This window comes from Lathamus discolor, chromosome 3 (genome assembly GCF_037157495.1).
Source record: "Lathamus discolor isolate bLatDis1 chromosome 3, bLatDis1.hap1, whole genome shotgun sequence".
NCBI lineage: Eukaryota > Metazoa > Chordata > Aves > Psittaciformes > Psittacidae > Lathamus > Lathamus discolor.
This window is the reverse complement of record NC_088886.1, coordinates 92,802,413-92,820,896: the sequence shown is the minus strand read 5'-3', so window position 1 is coordinate 92,820,896 and position 18,484 is coordinate 92,802,413. Positions and strand designations below refer to the sequence as shown.

At 38.9% G+C, this 18,484-nt stretch overlaps 1 protein-coding gene across 3 annotated transcripts in view; it reads right to left on the bottom strand.

The window, feature by feature from the left end:
• Nucleotides 1–18,484, bottom strand: part of PLA2R1 (phospholipase A2 receptor 1) — a 38,933-nt gene that overhangs the window by 3,099 nt on the left and 17,350 nt on the right. For all 3 annotated transcript variants that reach the window (XM_065670609.1, XM_065670610.1, XM_065670611.1), the window contains exons 11-29: nt 16,695–16,864; nt 16,207–16,409; nt 15,765–15,910; nt 15,187–15,271; nt 14,130–14,262; nt 13,627–13,662; nt 12,941–13,098; nt 11,705–11,769; nt 10,737–10,840; nt 9,263–9,405; nt 8,328–8,445; nt 7,328–7,458; nt 6,626–6,770; nt 4,038–4,276; nt 3,346–3,514; nt 1,857–1,997; nt 1,330–1,446; nt 761–937; nt 64–93 (exon numbers count right to left, since the gene is read on the bottom strand). In XM_065670609.1, the coding sequence (XP_065526681.1) occupies nt 64–93; nt 761–937; nt 1,330–1,446; nt 1,857–1,997; nt 3,346–3,514; nt 4,038–4,276; nt 6,626–6,770; nt 7,328–7,458; nt 8,328–8,445; nt 9,263–9,405; nt 10,737–10,840; nt 11,705–11,769; nt 12,941–13,098; nt 13,627–13,662; nt 14,130–14,262; nt 15,187–15,271; nt 15,765–15,910; nt 16,207–16,409; nt 16,695–16,864 (2,510 nt within the window). The remainder of the gene's footprint in view (nt 1–63; nt 94–760; nt 938–1,329; nt 1,447–1,856; nt 1,998–3,345; nt 3,515–4,037; nt 4,277–6,625; nt 6,771–7,327; nt 7,459–8,327; nt 8,446–9,262; nt 9,406–10,736; nt 10,841–11,704; nt 11,770–12,940; nt 13,099–13,626; nt 13,663–14,129; nt 14,263–15,186; nt 15,272–15,764; nt 15,911–16,206; nt 16,410–16,694; nt 16,865–18,484) is intronic.

Below are 18,484 nucleotides of genomic sequence, written 5' to 3'. Positions count from 1 at the left end.
TCAAAATATTTTATTACTTCTTCTAAAAAAAAAGAGAAAAAAGGAAGTACGGAGACAACTTACCTTTTTCGGAGGGTTCTGTTGCATCAATATCTGAAATAGAATCCAGAACCATCATAAAATTGCCCACAGAGATAACAGAAGTTACCATACATACTCACTGTAGAATTGATACTGTGAACAGAATCTATCTAAAACTATACAAGAGCAGACTGTTCTTTGTTTAATTTGACCCACATCAATAGGATTCCAAATGGCCAAGTTAAATGTGATCTAATCTGTTACCTAAAATCCCTTAAACTTGGCAGGATATATTAACTGACACTTGTGCAAGGATGAACAGCAGTATTTATCCACCTTTTAAGGTATAAACGCATGAGCAGAAGTCTGCAGCGGTAGCTACTGTGTCCAACAGTGAGTCAGGCACTTGGGGTGGGCTCTGGAAACACTCCAGTTCTCACAGACTTGCATTCCTACTAATGCAGTGTCTTTGTGGCCTTCCTATCATATGGGGTCTGGGGAGGTCAATCTGATGCTCTGCACATGACTCCCCCATACAACAGCAAGTCTACTGCAGTCAGCAATAACTGGCTGCCCAGGTTCCTCAAAAGGAGGTTACCCCAGCTGGGTTTTTTCTATTTTTAATAATACCTAGGGATGGAATTATTCATGAAAACTAAGAGCAAGTAAGCAAGCGACAAGAAACATGTAAAACAACGGTTATAAGGACACAACTGTCTTCTTTTACGGAAGCACATACCTGCATCCATTTTACATACAAATCCCTTTTTTTCTCTGCATGAAGATAACTGCCAGACACCATCTGTGGTCCTCAGGCTGATGCAGAAATTCCCTTTGAGATGATCAAATTCAGGCTCCCTGATGCCCCAGTTGGAGTAGTTTAAGGGAGAACCATCAAACCAGGAGACTGTCTCATCTAGAGGCAGAAGTCATAAATCATTATAAAATATCACAGCATTTTGATAAATATCTGTTTCAGTTGGACTTACCCTCACTTTAAAAAAGACCGTATTACAGAATGTCAGGATTTTGTCTGTTTGACCACTATACCACTTCATTTTTTTACTTGAAGGATTTGAAAACACTCTATGTATTTGAGATAAGACAGCCTGTAGTGCATCTTTAAGACGAAGATAAAGGCATTCACACGCACACATTCATACTGAGTATCCAGTATACTAAAAAGTACGACAAGAAAGCTTGACTGGTTTTACTACATCATAAACAGGTAATAAGCATCAAAAAAACCCCTCAAAGGAAGATGGTAGCATTAAAATAACCAAAACCCAGAACAGATTCAAAACCTACTGTCTGTAACAAGCAGGATATTCAACCAAACCATTTGCACAGAATAACCAAAACTGTGCAATTCTTCCAAAATGAAGGCATTTTCATCTTCATCTTGAATAGTTAGAAGACTCGATCCTACAAATTAAACACAGAACAAGTTTCCAAACAGTCTATGCCACTGAAATGTAATACTGCATTTCAAAATGTCAATATTATGAGCCTTAATTGAAAAGCTTGAAAAGTCTGGTTATACATTATAAATTCTTAAATTTGCAATTAATGTGAGAATGCTCAGGCTCATGCAAAACTGTTCTCACGTGATTTTAAAGAAGTTTGAAGGGAAAAACTAATTTTATGTTCTATTTTAGAAATCAGTATTTTGGATGGAAAGGACCTGGGTTTTTTAATGTAAACTGCATCCAGCTTTGTAGCTGGCTTATGAACTTCACTATCAGCATCTTGAACTAGTGAAGACTCATGCCATGATTTCAGTAATTTCAGATAATATGTATCACAATGGTATTTTGTAGCTACAAAATCGTTACCTTGATTTTTGCAGACTTCATATGCAGTGTCCAAACTTGTGCCCTGCAGAACTGTGGAAAAGCTGTAGCAACTGCTTTTGAATTTGATCCAGGGAACACTTTTTTCTGAACAGAAGCCTTTATAGGCGGTGAGTTTCTTTTCTGTGATAGAAATAACAGCATGGCTTTATTGGCACAACAATATAAACATTAATATAACATTCCACATTCTGTTTTGGAGTAGTGCTAATAAGCATGTTATTGCATCATGCCTCTATTTTTCAAAGTGAAAATGTAGCAGTTGCATATATTTGTATTGGAATTGTAAAGCTGGCTTTATTTCTGATCAAAATCCTCGCTGGATTGCAACAGCAGTACCAGGACAATCTAACCGGTGCTGATGTGCAGAGGGAGTCATGAGCCAGCTACAGGCACATCTGAGCACTCAGGGCTTCCCAGCATCTCCCAGAGGGCTGGGGATTTCCAAGGACTGTATTGCACAGATAACTGATGCCAAATACCGTGGCACAGAGGAGGGTTTCCCCCAGTAAGCAGCAGGCAGCCTCTCCAGTGGGCAACATGCTGCAGCAGATTCCTCTGACTCAGGGCAACTCCATAAGCACACTGCAGCACCGCTTTTTGGCAGTGCTGTAGATCTGGCTATGTTACCTATGGTCTCTCCCATGCTTCCTACTTTGCCGCAAAACACGTTTGAAAATAACTAAATAAACCTTAGGCTGTATATGATTGCAGAACTCAACATAAACAAATTAGAAAATAAGCCAGCTTAGTCACAAAAAACATGCGAAGGAATCATGTTTGTCTTGAAGGATTCCAAAACAGCTTTCTTCTCAACAGATCCTTAAGCTATAAAAAGCTGTAAGCAAACCCTTGGTGATAAATACCACCAAACAAGAACTATTTTGGGAACCTGATGCTGCCAAAGACTGTAGTCCTGGGCTGAATGGAGTTCCAGACCAGAATTCTGGATTCAAATGAGCCCAGGTAACTGACAGAACAGTGCAGGAAACATATGTTTTAGGATACAGCAAAATATTCTTATCTTTACAGAAAAAAGCTGCAAAATCTTTTATGTGCAATCAGGGAAGATGTGACTTTAATTTTTCACTTTGCTCTAAATGCTTCCCTTCTCGCATCCTATAGTTAATTGCAGCAAAATGCATTTATTTCCCTTCAAGCTAGGTTATTAGCAATCATCATTTTTCACAGATAATACAGTGTTCACTGAAGAGACAAAGTAATTTTCCTGCGCCTTTTTCTATTATGAAAGTTCTCTTTCCATTTCCCTACGGACCAGACCTTATGGCCAATATTTCATGGGGAAAAAATGGTTTCACAAATAGGAGATGCAGCAAGGAAATGCCAGAAATATATTAAAGTTTTGAATAATACTATCATCACTGTTTAACCTCTAACTAATGAGTTTCTTTTCATACACTTCCACTGTCAATGCACACATGTGCAGCTACAAAACTGAACTCCGACTTACTGGGTGGCACATGGCAAACTGCTCCTTGCAGAAGTCTTTCACAGTTAGCACTTTTCCAGTGCCCCCAGGTATCGATGTAAACACAGCTGCCAAAGGCCTGCGACTCGTCATCTTCCCAGAAGGTAAACAAAGACCTTGTCCCATCCGACCACTCAAAGTTAAGCCCGTTCTGCCAAAACAAACTTCAGGTTATCTTTCTGATAGGCTTTAGCACCACAGAAGTTCATCTTCTGGTGGCATCCTCCCCAGCTACTGCAGAATGGCTTTTACTTTTCCGAAGGCTGGGTAGATCTAGAAGGACCTACAAAAGGGAGCTCCAAGGATCCTCGCAACTTACTTCTTGGAGACCACAAACTACATCTTACCTGCTGTTTTCAGCTAGTGGTTATTTGGGCCATTGAGCCACTACAAATGAAGCAACATAATTTCATTGTTGACCCTACAAGGGATTTTTGTGCGTGTTTTTAAATGTTTTCTATGGCTCTGAGTTTTCAGTACTCATTGCACCAAACTGGCTCTCATCAGATTTACACATTACGTTGCAAAAAACTTATCAGGGCTCAAATTTTCCCAGGTTTCATTTCTAGATGCAAACTTCCTGTGGCTTCAAATGAGCGACACAGCTCATTAGCTTGCTTCTGGAAACACTCCTTTGCAGAAACAAATTCACAGTCAGGGAGTCCACTACATACATCTGAAGTGAACAGCCCGATCCAGTGGTTGTATCCCAGGCGATTCACAATGACTGTGAGGAAAGCTTGGTGATACTGGTTTGTGATGCTGACCAACTCCGCACCATTTGCCATGCAGGTTTTTAAAGCCGAAGACCATGTAAAATTCCCACGTAAGAGCTGATATGTTCTGTTTCCATATTCTAAGGTATCCGGCACAGGGTATGTTTCAGATGCATTGATGACATGTCTGGATGTGTCTGTTATAAACAAAAAGACAGGAGTTATTAATTTTTTAAAACAAGCAGCTTGAAGGTCAGTAAGAAATCACCTGGGATCTGGTCATAACCCAGATGTCCAGCTGCAGTGGGCTGCAGAGTGCTCTTACCCCAGATAAGCTTGCATATAACGTAGGTTACTTCTTTTTTGGCACACTAGTTTCAGTAATTTCCAAGATCAGTTTACAACACAAAGTCTGGCCTCACAAATGACTGCACTGGCACAATGAGAGGATGACAAACTGTGGCTTGTGGTACAAGTGCTTGGGAGCTTCTTGAGCTCATCTTTATTGTCCACGAGCAAATGCATGGAAGACCACAGTACTGGCACTTGAAGAGAAATCCTTTGTGCATAGAGGCTTCAATGTCCTTTTGATGATAAACTAACAGCCACGTCTTAAAAAAAGAAAAATAGCAGGGCAGCAGTGGACTTTTTAGTTTTAAGAAACAGAAGGTCTCCCATGAGGAAAAAAGGTCAGGAGAAAGAGACCATTTCCATCGCAGCCCCATCTGCAATGCTGGTGCAGCTTGCTTTCCTACAGGGGGCGAATGCCTTTACCAATGTGATGAATGCTCACAGTATACTTTAAGCAAGACTATTAAAATAAAGCAATGCCTCGGTTTTAATCCTGTTTGTCAGTTTGGATTAATTACCTCTGCCTATAAAACTTCTCTGTGATTACAAACTGAAGTGGGTTACTAGGAGCTGGAGTGTTTTTTAGACTGGGCTCCCCTTACGACAAGGAGTCAAGTATCTTAAAAAAGTAAATTAATTAATTATCTGTCATTCATACATCATTTAAAATTAGAAATTTCTAAGCAAGGAAAACTCTGCTCTTGAGCTAACTGGAGCACTCTGTTTTGTTCCAGCTTTCACAGTGCGCATCACTGCTTAAAACAAAGAAAGAAAAGGCAGGAGATGCAGTAAAACGCTGCCACAATCTTAAACGAAGCACCACTAAGAGACCAGAACCCAGTTCAGTTTAGCTGCTGGTTTATTTCGTTTTAGTTTCCTACAGAAAATAATTCTAAAAAGGGGAAATGGGATGCAGACAGGATGGCAGAAGCAAAGCACCAGTTCCTCTTTCCAGGTACTGATACATTCACACCTTACATTCATCCAGCCAGGAGAAAATGGGGAGGGTTCCTGAGCACCCAGTGCAGCCCCATTTCCCCCCAGTGCCCTGTAGCCTGGCTGCCCTATGGCAACAGTTTTCCTTCTTGCCTTTGAATGCCTTTTCCGTCTGCCCGAAGCAGCCACAAGGGGTTAAAATACAAACGATCGGGAGGTAAAGGAAACAAACCAGCAGGAAACTGTATTTATTTATTTTTTCTACACCTTGTGCAGGATTACTCCAGCACTCCCCCCAACTGCAGTTCACAATAAATGATGGCCATGGTTTGCTGCAACCACACCTGAGCACTGCCCAAAGTTTGTATTTGTTTATTCTACTTCTCTCTCCTGCACCTCCTAGGCAGCCAGCAGGAGAGATTGTCTCTTTAGACTCAGGGCTTAACTAAGAGGTGATGTATGAAGATGAGGCATATTAAACCACCCCTGCAGTACGTACAGCATCCAAGAACACTCTGTACAGGCTCAGATTACAGCCCCCCCCCCTTTGCTTACAGTTAATAATTTGCTGCTGATCTATTCCGGTAACATGCCCTGACAGCTTCCCACTAGCAGGTCTGCAGCTGCTCCTGGGACAGGGCTCCAAAGCTGTGCCAGCACCCTGGGGAAGCCAACAGCTCTCCATCCCAGAGGTAATACAGGAATGCGAGTGGAGGAAACCAAACAATGCATGGTCCTCTCAAAAGCTTTGTGCTTCTAACAAGGGAACTTTATGGTAATAAAATTAGACAAGTGTGAAAAGAAAAGCCAAACTCTATTTGATCAACCTGCCCATCTGCACTGTTTGTAGAAATACATTTTCTAGAGTCTATTCCAATCTAACATTGCAAATCCCACCCCCGATAATCATATACTCACAAAATTACCCTCATTTTTCCTTTTGTGATTTCATGCAGTACCTCTGCTGCCATGACAGAAAACATGAAATTTCATCTCTACCCCTGATTCTAAGATAGGCAACAAAAAGCTCAAAGTTCAAAAGAAAACAACTCTTTTTTTTTGTTTTTTTAGAAATTAATTCTACATCACAGCTATTAATTAATTAGTGTAGAGCTTGTCTGCCTAAATATCAAACAAGCTTAGAAATCTCTTATGTTCTTGGTTTTACAGACACCTATAACAAGTTGCTTCTGGATGAAAACAAAGCACAATGATTCAGTATAGTAAGAAAAGAGAAGCAAAGCAAAACAAAACCTTACCCTGATCCTTTTGGCAGACAAACCCAAAATTTTTCTGACAGTTTTCTAAGTACCATTTTCCCGTAAAATAAAAATTAGGGTTATTTGATACCACTGTACATAGTGGAAGTTGCTCTTCGACGTTTGCACTGCTATAGCGCTGTCTCTGCAATCAATACAGAGCCTTATATTAAAAAAGGCACTGTGTAAAACCAATAGACAGTTATTACAGTAAAGTTGAAAGAATAATTGTCTGAAAGTCGCTATTACAAATATTTAGGTAGAACAATGAACATACAATACACATACAAATAAAGAGAATTTGAAACAATAAGCTTACAATAAGCTTACTTTCACTGAATAAACTCAAATGCTGAAACAAGTATGGATTAACACTGTGTTAAATAATAGAAATAACAGCATTTTATTCCTAAATTTTGCTCAGACCCAGCATATGGTACTAACCATATAATTCAAACTTTGCTGCTTAAAAGCAATTGCAAGAGAATATTACTATAGCCACAAATTGCATAAATAACTGTCTCAATGGTGTCTTTTTTGCTACCTGTAGTTATACCCATAAATTTGTGCCCACAGCTGTCTGAAGCTGAAAAGATTAAGAGAAGACAAAGTTGCCCTAACAAGTTAAGCTTTGTCTTTGGGACATGATTTTGATGGCTAAACCAACTTCGTGCTGTCCTTAAACCCTCTGGAAATACTCACACGCACTACTTCAACCGGAGACCAGTTGGAATACATCGGAAGGTTTTCATTCACCCACTTCTCATAATCATCACTCTGGAAACCTATCCAAACATTAGTTTTCTGTCCAAACAGATTCATAGTTATGAAAGCTGGAAAATGAAACAGGAATAAAATATTAACAGGTAACCACTTATGGGTAGATGAAGTCTCTTCCAACACACTAAAGCACTGAAAAATTTCATTACTAATCAAGGACGCTACATAGGTGCTAGGAAGTAAGAACATCAGCAGTATTTCAGTGTCATCTAACTATAAATTCAGTTAAGCTGCTTAATTTCTGTTGAGCTAAGGTCTCGTCCACTAAGAAGTCTTCCAGAAATGCTCACAGCAGCTTGAACAATTTATGTATTAGTTCAGGGTACTGTCCCATTGAAAGAGCTTTGCTCAGTTTTAGTTGAAAGTAAGATTTCTCAACCAAAGATAGCCAGTGAGATTCCTCCCACCTCCAAATAAGTGATTTTACAAATGTACGAAATTCAATCCCGGATTTTTGTAAATAGGGAATATAAATACTTCCCAAAGTACTGATATTTAGTTCTGATAGTTCCAGTCTAGCACTGTGCTTATGTGCCGTATTATAGCTCAGGTTTTAAGTGCTATTAAAGGAAAAAAATGAGATTGCTTTCATAATAGTATGACGTTGCATTCATAGCGTAGAAATTTTACATATCAAATTCTTAAATAGGCATTTCATTATATTTTTGTATTTCTAATACATGGTAGTAAGCACAAAAGAACTTATAACTACTCCTCAAAATGTACCTGTCACACAGCTCAGTGAATATTTGAACCTTTATATTTTGGGAAATCAGGAAAGAGAAATGCTAATTTGTTTAAAGCAGTGGAACCATGAGTAGGATCTGAACGATCTTTTTTCCTAAATCACTATCCAAGATGAAACTTTACCACAGCACAAAGAAGAAATTTTATTTATTTAACAATATTTTCAGTACTCAACCTTGCTCCAGTTCGTCTTCAAGGGAAGCGAGTGACCCATCATAGCTACTGCAAAACACTTGCGCAGAGTACCAGTTCCTTAGATGCTCTGGATCCTTTGGAATTTGTATCAAAAAGCACTGTTCAAAAAACAAACAAAAAAATAGGGCTTGTTTTAAAAACTATTTATCAATCACCAAAAGTAATCACTAAAACATTTCACTTAATATCAAATATTTCGTTAGTTTCTGTCCTGGCAATGGACCTCTCCAACATGCTTGGTATCAGTTTTCAGCTGCAATCAGGCTTGGATTCAAATCAGCTGTTTAAAGGCAAACACAATCTGGGTTAAATTTTTCCTTGTGGTCACTGCAGTTCAGCACTATCAGGGGATAAACTGGCCACCTCCATGCATACTGCTGTTAAGGAATGCGTGTATTCATGAGAAGTGTGAGGAAATAATTGCTTTTTGACGTTCAATTGCAAATAGACTTTGTTTTATAATTATCTTTGATAAACCCTGTTTGAAAAAGCATCCTGGCAAGGATGACAGCAGTTAGGGATCCATTTAGTACAACAAGGGGTCAGAGATCTGTTTTGAGAGCATAAAAGACTTCAAATTGTCGTCAGTGGAAAAGAGAGGATGAAGCATGGTTTTTATGCCAAATGCACAAATACACTCAAGATAGCTTTTGCATATCTGAGTATTAATTTCCTTGAACTAAAGCAAAATTTTTGACACCTTATTAAGACACCTTATTAAGACACCTTATTCTCTGTGCAAAGCTACTTAATCAGTCCAAACCTCTTTATCACTGTTTCAGTAGTTAAAACCTAAGGGCCCTGCTTTCAAAAAGGGAGAAAATCCTCAAGCATTAAATAATCTTTAAGTGTCCCATTTCTGCCATAAACATGGAAAGTGTTTTGAATAATCAAACAGCAGAAAAAATGTTATACTTTCAATCCAAAGTGCAGCCAGCCTTTGGGACATACTCCTTGTTGGCTCTGGTCTTTTGGGATCTCTTTCTCTATTTTCCATGCAAATTTACGTTTGCAAATACAGGGAAGAGAGACAGTACAGTTTTCGTCACCCCAGAGTCCTGTGTAAAAAGAAAAATCACAGTTCAATACTGGCTTAAGAATTGGAACGTGTTTTTCCTTAGGTAGCTTAGACATTGTTAAGTGTATCCTTTAGTGGCTGAATAAGATGACATTCCACATCAAACGCATTTGGACAAGTAACATTACAGTGGATTTGATGGTCCATGGGGCTCATACTTTTATCCCTAGTTTGATTTTATTAAATTTAACCAATTCCTCTACATTGAGTAACATAACATATGCCTTTACCGTCATGTGTTTGAAAAAAAGTATAGAAATGATGCCTTCCAGATAAAATAGTTCGACTGCCTTAATATTGCAATTTTTGGCAAGATCCAGGTACTGACATAAAATGCTGACCTGCTTAGGAGGAAAACACATTTTTCAGTGCACTGAACAAGCTGTTGACCAGCTCCCATCTGCTGGCCAGCTGAGGGGTTAGGGTGGGCATCTCTTCCTTTTGTCTGATATTAGCTATAGTAACGCCAAACTTAACAATTTGAATGTCATGAATCAAAACCCCAAGATTACATGTGGAAAAAAAAAAAAAAGGAAGGTTTTAAACTTTTTCAGTTTTGGCTTTTGAGGCTGAGGTTACAAGGGAGCAGCAACTGGATTTTTTTTTTCCCCCCCAGCTCTTCTCACAAATAGAAAGCTGGGTATTTTTTCTTTCTATGGAACCTGACATGTTTCCTTTATCATATGACTTGCAGATCTTCAGAAAACAGAGACTGTGAGATGACAGAAATCACTGGAACCAGCAGCACCATATTTTCCTTTATTTTTTAATTACTATAGTAAAACACAGAGCTATGTGGTGATGTAAAGGCTAGCACCAAGGCCACAGTACCTCAAAATCCCTCAGCAGATGGGGCACGGGACATGACTTCAATGGATCAGAAATAAGCTAGAAACCTGAGTATCTGAAGCTGTATGCTGATGTAAAAACAGTTTAAAAATGTAGGAAAAATTGCTGCTCAGCCCATCTGGCTCATTTGGTTATGTGAAAACTAACTGTGAAAACTAGCAATGCATTAACATTTTTGCTGTGCCACATAACAGATTCTTAAGTAAAACTGAAGTATCAGTATCACTGGAATCTTTGTATTTTGATATTAGAGAACCAGAACTATTAATATACTTTTAAATCCCACAGATTAATCACTGGGCATATTAATGATATTTCAGTATTCTTTTCATAACCATAAAAGCAGTTATGCAAATTATAACCATGGACTTGAATACAGATTGCACTTCCTTAGAGCAATTATAAAATATATACAACCCCTTTGGCCAACAACTTAGCAGCAAAAGGAAATATGAAATAAACCTGTTTCTGATGAAATGAAGCCACATCTTTTCCCTGGTTTCTCCTGATGTCTTTCCCTCCCTTCATTCCAGTTCTGGTATGTTACTGGTGATTCATCTCTCCAGCTGCACAGAAATGTTAAGAGTGAAGTTACACTTTCTCCTATCTTTACCTAAAAATATACCCTCCATTACAAGTATTTGTGAAGGAGACACAAGGTAAAAAGGGCCCCTTTATTAACTAAGCATTAAAAAAAAAAAAAAATCAGACAACCAACAACAAGGTTGGTATTCATGCATTTGGCTTGTCTCTTTTATAACCCTTTTGGAAGAAATACTGTAACACATAGAATCATAGAACAGTTAGGGTTGGAAAGGACCTTAAGATCATCTAGTTCCAACCCCCCTGCCATGGGCAGGGACACCTCACAATAAACCACATCACCCAAGGCTCTGTCCAACCTGGCCTTGAACACCACAGAATGGAGCATTCACAACCTCCCTGGGCAACCCATTCCAGTGTCTCACCACCCTTACAGGAAAGGGCTTCCTCCTTATACCCAATCTAAACTTCCCCTGTTTAAGTTTTAACCCGTTACCCCTTGTCCTGTCACTACAGTCCCTGACGAAGAGTCCCTCCCCAGCATCCCTATAGGCCCCCTTCAGGTACTGGAAGGCTGCTATGAGGTCTCCACGCAGCCTTCTCTTCTCCAGGCTGAACAGCCCCAACTTTCTCAGCCTCTCTTCATACGGGAGGTGCTCCAGTCCCCTGATCATCCTCGTGGCCCTCCTCTGGACTTGTTCCAGCAGTTCCAACACAGAGATAAATTAACTGTAATATATTCCTAATCATATTTAATGAGAACCGATGTTATCTCTTGGATATCCCACTCAGTTATCAACCCATTTTAGTGCATCAGACTGAATGGCAGCCTGCAAACAGGGCATGCCAAGTGCTACTGACGGCAGCTGAAGTGTAGGTATTCTTACCGAAATTCATGACTGAAGTTTTCGGCGTGCAATCCAATCCACCAGTGAACATCACTGTTTGATAGCTATAAAAAAAAAACATTTTGCCATGTTTAGCTGTTGCAGCCTTCTTACCAAAGCATTAACAACCTCTAAACTCAAACTCTGTATTCAGACTAACAGCATTTGTATTCGGTTCCAATGGGAAGAACAGGTGCTAAATCCTGCCCATGTTAATTTATGTCACTTCAGTAAGGTTATTCAGGTAAGCAGAGCATTATTTATCTCCGTTTCCTTGAAAAGGACTGTATACTTGGACCAGAATTTGGTTTTCCCCAATTTCTAAAAAAATGCAGTAGCAAATACTTCCTTTTAGCATTAATATACTGCTGGTTGTTCATGTTTCCAAGACATTTTCTATGAATGTTTACTGAGTTTGTATATCTCATACAAGAGATTCCTAAAGATCCTTTCCAGACCGACTGTTGCTCCCATGGAAGGCTCTAGACCTTCACTCCTAAAAGGCGAAGTATTATGGAAAATCACAGAAATAATGTAATTCAAACACCCACTGTGCTGACTTGATTCTGCCTTAAGCTATGAACGGGCTTTGCTTTCAGGGTTAGCCACTCAATAGTCACAGTTTTGGGGTCTTTGGAAAAGAGCTGCCAACAGCAACAAAGTTCTGAATGTGCAGGATACTGGAAAAGCCACCCTGAAAAACATAACTTTTTTCTTCCAGAAAGAACTGAAGTGCAGCCTATGTTGCAGCAGCCACACTGTCCTTGGAGTTACAGTTAGGAGTTCAGCAGCCTACACCTTATAGAGCAGTCACAAATGAAGGAATTACACATTTCTAACAAAGAAGAGATTCAGGAATGCTTTCAACTTGGTATTGCCTGCCCCTTGAGTTTAGTTTTCTAGTCACAGCACTCAGCCTACACATTGCAGTTTTTGAAGAAACAGTGAAAAATGTGATTTAAAATTCCATGCTAAAGCCTTCCAGGGTCTTTTGAGGCAGAGCCACCCACCTGCACATTAGCAGAGATGATTCTGATATGTTACTGGCTTCTTTAGCTAAATAGGGCTTCAGGAAGGGATGTGGGAAATGGAGACAGCAAAAGAATTATTTCTAAAGTAAAATGTGTTTGGGATTCTGTCTGGAGCAACCAGCAATCGGACATTCCAAAAGATGCAGTGGAAAACAGCCAGTTACTGCCTGAGGGTTTATTTCTTCAAAGGGGGAGTTTTTGTTACCTTCTTAATTTTATTTTGAATAAAGGCTTGTTCACCAGAATTATTGATTGTTGCCATTCCACTGCGAAGCCAAGCACAGACAAACTCATACGTTTCCCAGTCCGTTTGACTGACATGGAACAGATATTCTGCTCCTTGATAATATGACCACGGCAGCTCTAGAAAACAATGGAAAGTGTCAGTGGTGTGCGGTGGTAAAAACCCATTTCAAGTCTTATTCTTTGTAACCACCATGTCCTGCCTTTAGCCATGGGTCAGAGGACAAATATGCTACAATTAACAGCAGAGCCATATTTAACACACAAATTGGGGGGGGGGGGGGGGGGCAGCGGGGGGAGCGGGAGGGGAAGCACTAAAAATGCACTATATGCTTAAAAATCATTCTGTAGTGCAGTAATATTAAAAGAGTTGCCCAACCATTGCAAAAAGGCAGCTCTAATGCAAGGGAGAGGTTATCAAACTCCTATCTTATTACTGGCAACATTCCTTTACCTAATCAAAGCAGTATCTGATGCTTCAGTGTTCCTAAGCAAAGGAGTGCAGATTTTGATCAGTAGCAACTAGTTTCTACAAACATCTTAACGTACATTTTTAACTCAGAACATCTTAGTTATTTTTACCAGTGACTTGAATTGTATTTCCAAGTTACAATGTTTCAAGATGTGAAAAATAAAATGTTTTCATACCAGCTATGTACCAATCTGGGTTCTTTGGTTTAACACCTGCAAAAATACATAGATATATCAAAACATTGCTGATTTCGAATGTAAAGAGGTGTTTCATGGAAATTGCTTTCTCTGCATGGTAAGGATTGAATAAAAATCATTAGGAATATTGCTGTTCTTGTTCAGGGACATGAAAAAGGAGCTTAACATGGAATACAATAAAAGAAATGCCACATTTACTAAACAACATTTTTAGTGACCTTTATAAATAAGAAATTTGATTAACTCCTGATAACTAACTGCTAATGATTGCTATCCATTTTTAAACTGACTGGATGTTAGATGTGCTAACTGGCCAAGAAACCCTGTTGTTCACATAGTTTTGCTATGATTTCATGTAGAAGACCAATGAGGAGAACCCCAGATGTGGCTAAAGAGCAGGCTTTTAGGTATCTTTTTTCCTTGACTCTCCTGAATTGCAAGTAATTGGCATAACAGACAATGTATGTTAATTAACATTTCACCTTTTGGTATTTTGCATATCCATTCACGCTTTTCGTTGCAGCGTGCCGGGAAGACCGTTCGATTTACTTTGAACGCACCACAGTTTCTTGGATCATCTTCAACATACTTGCCTTCCAGAAATGAAGATACAACCTGAAAACAGCACATTCGTTATCTTTTGCCAACAACTCCAGATGAAGCATTTAAAAATCTCAGTACAGAAAAAAAGAAAGCATTTGCAGATGAGTCTATGGTAAGAAAATCCTAAGCAACAGCTAGAGGTCCACTTCAACTATGGTGGTAGAATCCAAGAACTAGGATCAACACTCATGTTCTCTCAATGTCCTCAGCTTTCCTATCTTATATCAGACTTCATCTGCGTAAGAAAAATTGAATAGCTATGAAACCTAACAATTTTTGGACATGATTAGCAGCAGTTGCCCACATATAACAGCCTTTGCTTAGGTTCAACATGTTGCATGACTGAACTTTACACTCACATTCTGAAATGACTTAAGTAACAGTGGCAGAGCTGGCACTGCTCTTTGAGGCTGAAATCCAATTACCTTCTTGTTTGATGTTTAAACCCCAGGTACTAACCATTAGTGCTCAAGGATGCAAAATAAAAAGTGGTATTAAGAAAAGAAAGACTCAGTTCTGAATGCAGGCATCAACCTAACAGCTGCATCAAAAATAAAGCATATGTAAGCACACCTCAAAGGTTTCCAATGTGTGTGCACGTCTACATATGTAAATATATGAATCTATATACAAATGCTCACTCTGCGTATGCCTGGTCCCAGGGTAAACACAACGGGCTTTGCAGGAAAACACACACCTGCAGAACTTCATAATCCTACCAAATTCCTTTCATCACAGTTGCACAGCCCTGTTACACAGGCTGCTATTTTCATAGTTGTGTACTATTAATCCTATTGTAACAACTACTTGGACTATGTAGGCATGAAAACCAAACAGTTTTCCTGGCCAACATCTGCTCAAAAGGCTTATTTTTGGGAACTTATGCTCAGATATGACTTGAAGGGTTTCTAAAATATACAGTGTGCAGATAGTTACAGGTGTTCTGTCAGACCACTGCCATGTCCCTCCAGAAAGCAGGTTTCTCTTATTAAATCCAATCCAGAACTGTCTTTCTTCTGTCCTAGGATGGAAACAAAGAAAAACATCAACTTTCTTATGCACTTTTTCCTTAACTGCATTAGAAATTACTTTTTAAATAGTGCAAACACCCATAGTCATTTCTTCTTGAATTCAACGGATCATTCTGCAATATATTTTTTAACATTTTAGTACCCTCAAAGTAAACTCTGGTTTTCCTACTGAAATGTTGAATTATATTTTAAAAGATGAAACCATTTAAACCAGGATTAAAATTGCCAAACCTCCATTTCAATGGGGAATGATAGCTCACAAGAACATCACCTTGACATTTACAGTTGCTCAACAGCTACTGTAAAGATCGTCTTCAAAAAGAATCACACTACAGTATTGCTAATACACTTTCCACCCATTTCCAAGTTCATGTTAGAGTAGAGACTTCTTCAGCCGCTGGTGAAGAGGATGGAAGAATCAAAGTTGTGGATTACTTTTACATATTAGCAGTATCAAGATATATCTTAAAACAACAGGTTTACCTATCAAAAATTGTATATAATAAATTGTTTAAAAATATCTCTTCATAGATATTGCTAAAACTAGCAAGATGTGCTCCAAAATCTTGGCATAACGCTTCTGCTTCGTCCCATGTTCTTCTCATCAGAACTTTTTCATTGTGAAATATCTGCAATAAAATAAACACTGTCATAAATGCTGTTGATTTTGGAGAGCAGTTGTTTCAGAAACCCATAAAAATCAAACATTATTCGCAGGTTTTCCTACACCGAAGCCAGATGAATTCCAAATGTAGTTCTGACTCTTAGGACTTTCATTCACTTTCAAAAGCAGCCATGGATGGTAACAATTACTTTTTGTTTGCCGGCTGAAAGAAATAACGCTTTACCAAAAATGTTTTAGGAACAGGCTATCCCTAAGCTGATACGTAGCGTCAGAAAAATCCAAAGCAAGTTTGTCGCATACCTTGTAGCAGCTGAGCAGATGAGCCTCCGACTCCCATCCAAAATAGCAGGAACTCAAATGCTTTTGAAAAGTAAGTTCAGGTTCTTCATAAGAACTGATTTTTTGCTTGCACAATGACATTGCTTTGAAGTTCTCACAGCTTTTCACCTCCCAGTAACCAATGGGCTCCTGCCCTCGTATAGCCACACATCCTCCAGAATGGCCTAGAGATGGGAATAAGTGTTGAGTCGCAGAACAAAGCGTCTTAATTTTGTGAATTTTTGGTGAAGCAACTGTTTTATTGACGTTGGGTTCTGTATAAATCCTCGATGAACTGACAAAAGTAGCAAAAGGTTTCATCAGCAACCAGTTTGTAAGATTGTCTTGGCTGCCGAGTTTGTAAATGAACAATGACAAGTTCCGCTCACAAAACATAAGCTACTGGTGACAGGGCAAAGAGCCCACTGTCCCCCTCCCAACCATTTCTTTTATTATTGGCTGTTACTCACGTGGCTGGTACTTGTTCCAGTTTGTGTAGCTCACAGAGCGATTACTTCCCGCTATACTCAGCCAAAAGTATTCTCCTGTGTTGTTAAGGTCTTGCAAGCCTGTCCAAAAATAAGTTCTCTCAGATTTTGCCATGCTCTGGATCATGCAGTTGATAAAAGCTTGCTCAAACCTTAATAAAATAATCAAGAGAAAAGGTTTGTTAGAGTAAAGCAGGTCAACTGGTATTTCAGTGAATAGCTCTCATGAAATGATATAAATTATGTGAGAAAAGAAAAAATATAAGAGGTACTTAATTTTCTTTATAGAATGCTGTGGGGAACTTCAGGCACGAGTCTGCAGCATAAATCACTATTTTTACTGGTATTTTTTCCAGTATTTGGGCACATAAACAGTAGATTAAGATACTATAAGCTCACTGCTTGAAGATGTAAAGAAATGCTGTATTAATGATGCACAAATAAAAAGAAGAAACTCCCTCTATGAAGGAGAAAAGATGGCAGAGTCTGAAAAAGCTACAGAAGAAAGAAAAGAAAAAGCTCTGCACAGATGTATGCTATTGGAACCAGACACAAAAAATAGCACTAAGAAACCAGAGCAGAAGGACTCAGAGCACAAGCTGATCTGACTGTTGAAAGAATCACTTTTTCATTCTTTAATTTCTTCATTAAAGTTTTATGAGAGATTTACACCTTTTTGCAAGTAGTAATTGTTGCATGTAGTAACCCATTTGTCACTTAAACCTAATTTACTCATATATAATTGGTATAGCATTATACAAAAATGCTTTATGAGCACATTTAATGAGGTTCCTATGAAAATATGTAAGGTAAATTCCCAGTCTGATAAAGAGGAGACAATCTTTTGATTTCACATATTGTGAAAAGAACGGCTAAATACCATAAGGATGCCATTAATGTAAAAATCTGACTGTATGGGTAACACTGAGAGTGACTGAAAACTCTTAGTATTTTTATTTCCCCTGTGTGTTCCTGTTTTTGTATCAACTCTCCTTCCTCTACAACCTACTTTTTAGTGAATATTTTAGGACTGAAGGATCAATACACTGAAAAGCTTTTGCATTTTACACAAGGGAGAACAAACCTCAGCAGTAATTAAAAAAAGGAAGTCAAAGTAACAACTAGCTTTTTTTGCCACTCCAGCATTGGAACTGGAAAGTAACATCATAAACAGTGATGCCTACACCCAGCAAAATTCAAGTAAGGAGAAGTAAGCAGAAAAGGACAGCAGATGTGCTTCCAGTGGTGTGGAGAGTGCCCTCAGCTCCCTGTGACACCTGAGCTGCAAATGCTCAGCTGTGAAAATGTGTCCTTTGTGCTTTGCCCTTTTTATCCTATTGTCGTACCACGGTACAGTGCTGCCTGCATTGTGCACAATCCTGAAATCACCCGGTCGGCCTAGTTCCCAACGTAAATGCTTCTGTGGCGTAGCCTCTATTTGCCTAAAATTTCTAGCTATCATTCACTGATTGCTGGTGGTTACATACTTCCCACATCCTAAATAGGGGGGAGATTTCCTCCTTTTTCATGTGGATGTTAAAGCATGTATGAAATATATCTACCACTATTTCCTAAATTTTAATGGGAATCCAACATACAGGGTAATCCAAAGAGAGCAGAGAAAACACAAGCATCCGGACATCTGCAGAGGAGAAAGCTTTTGCTGAAGCTCGAATACAAGTAAATAGGAACAAAGCAAGGGAGGACAGACCTCAGATGCTTTCAAATATTTACTCTCTCCCCCTAGTTTCTGCATAAAAATGCATACATCA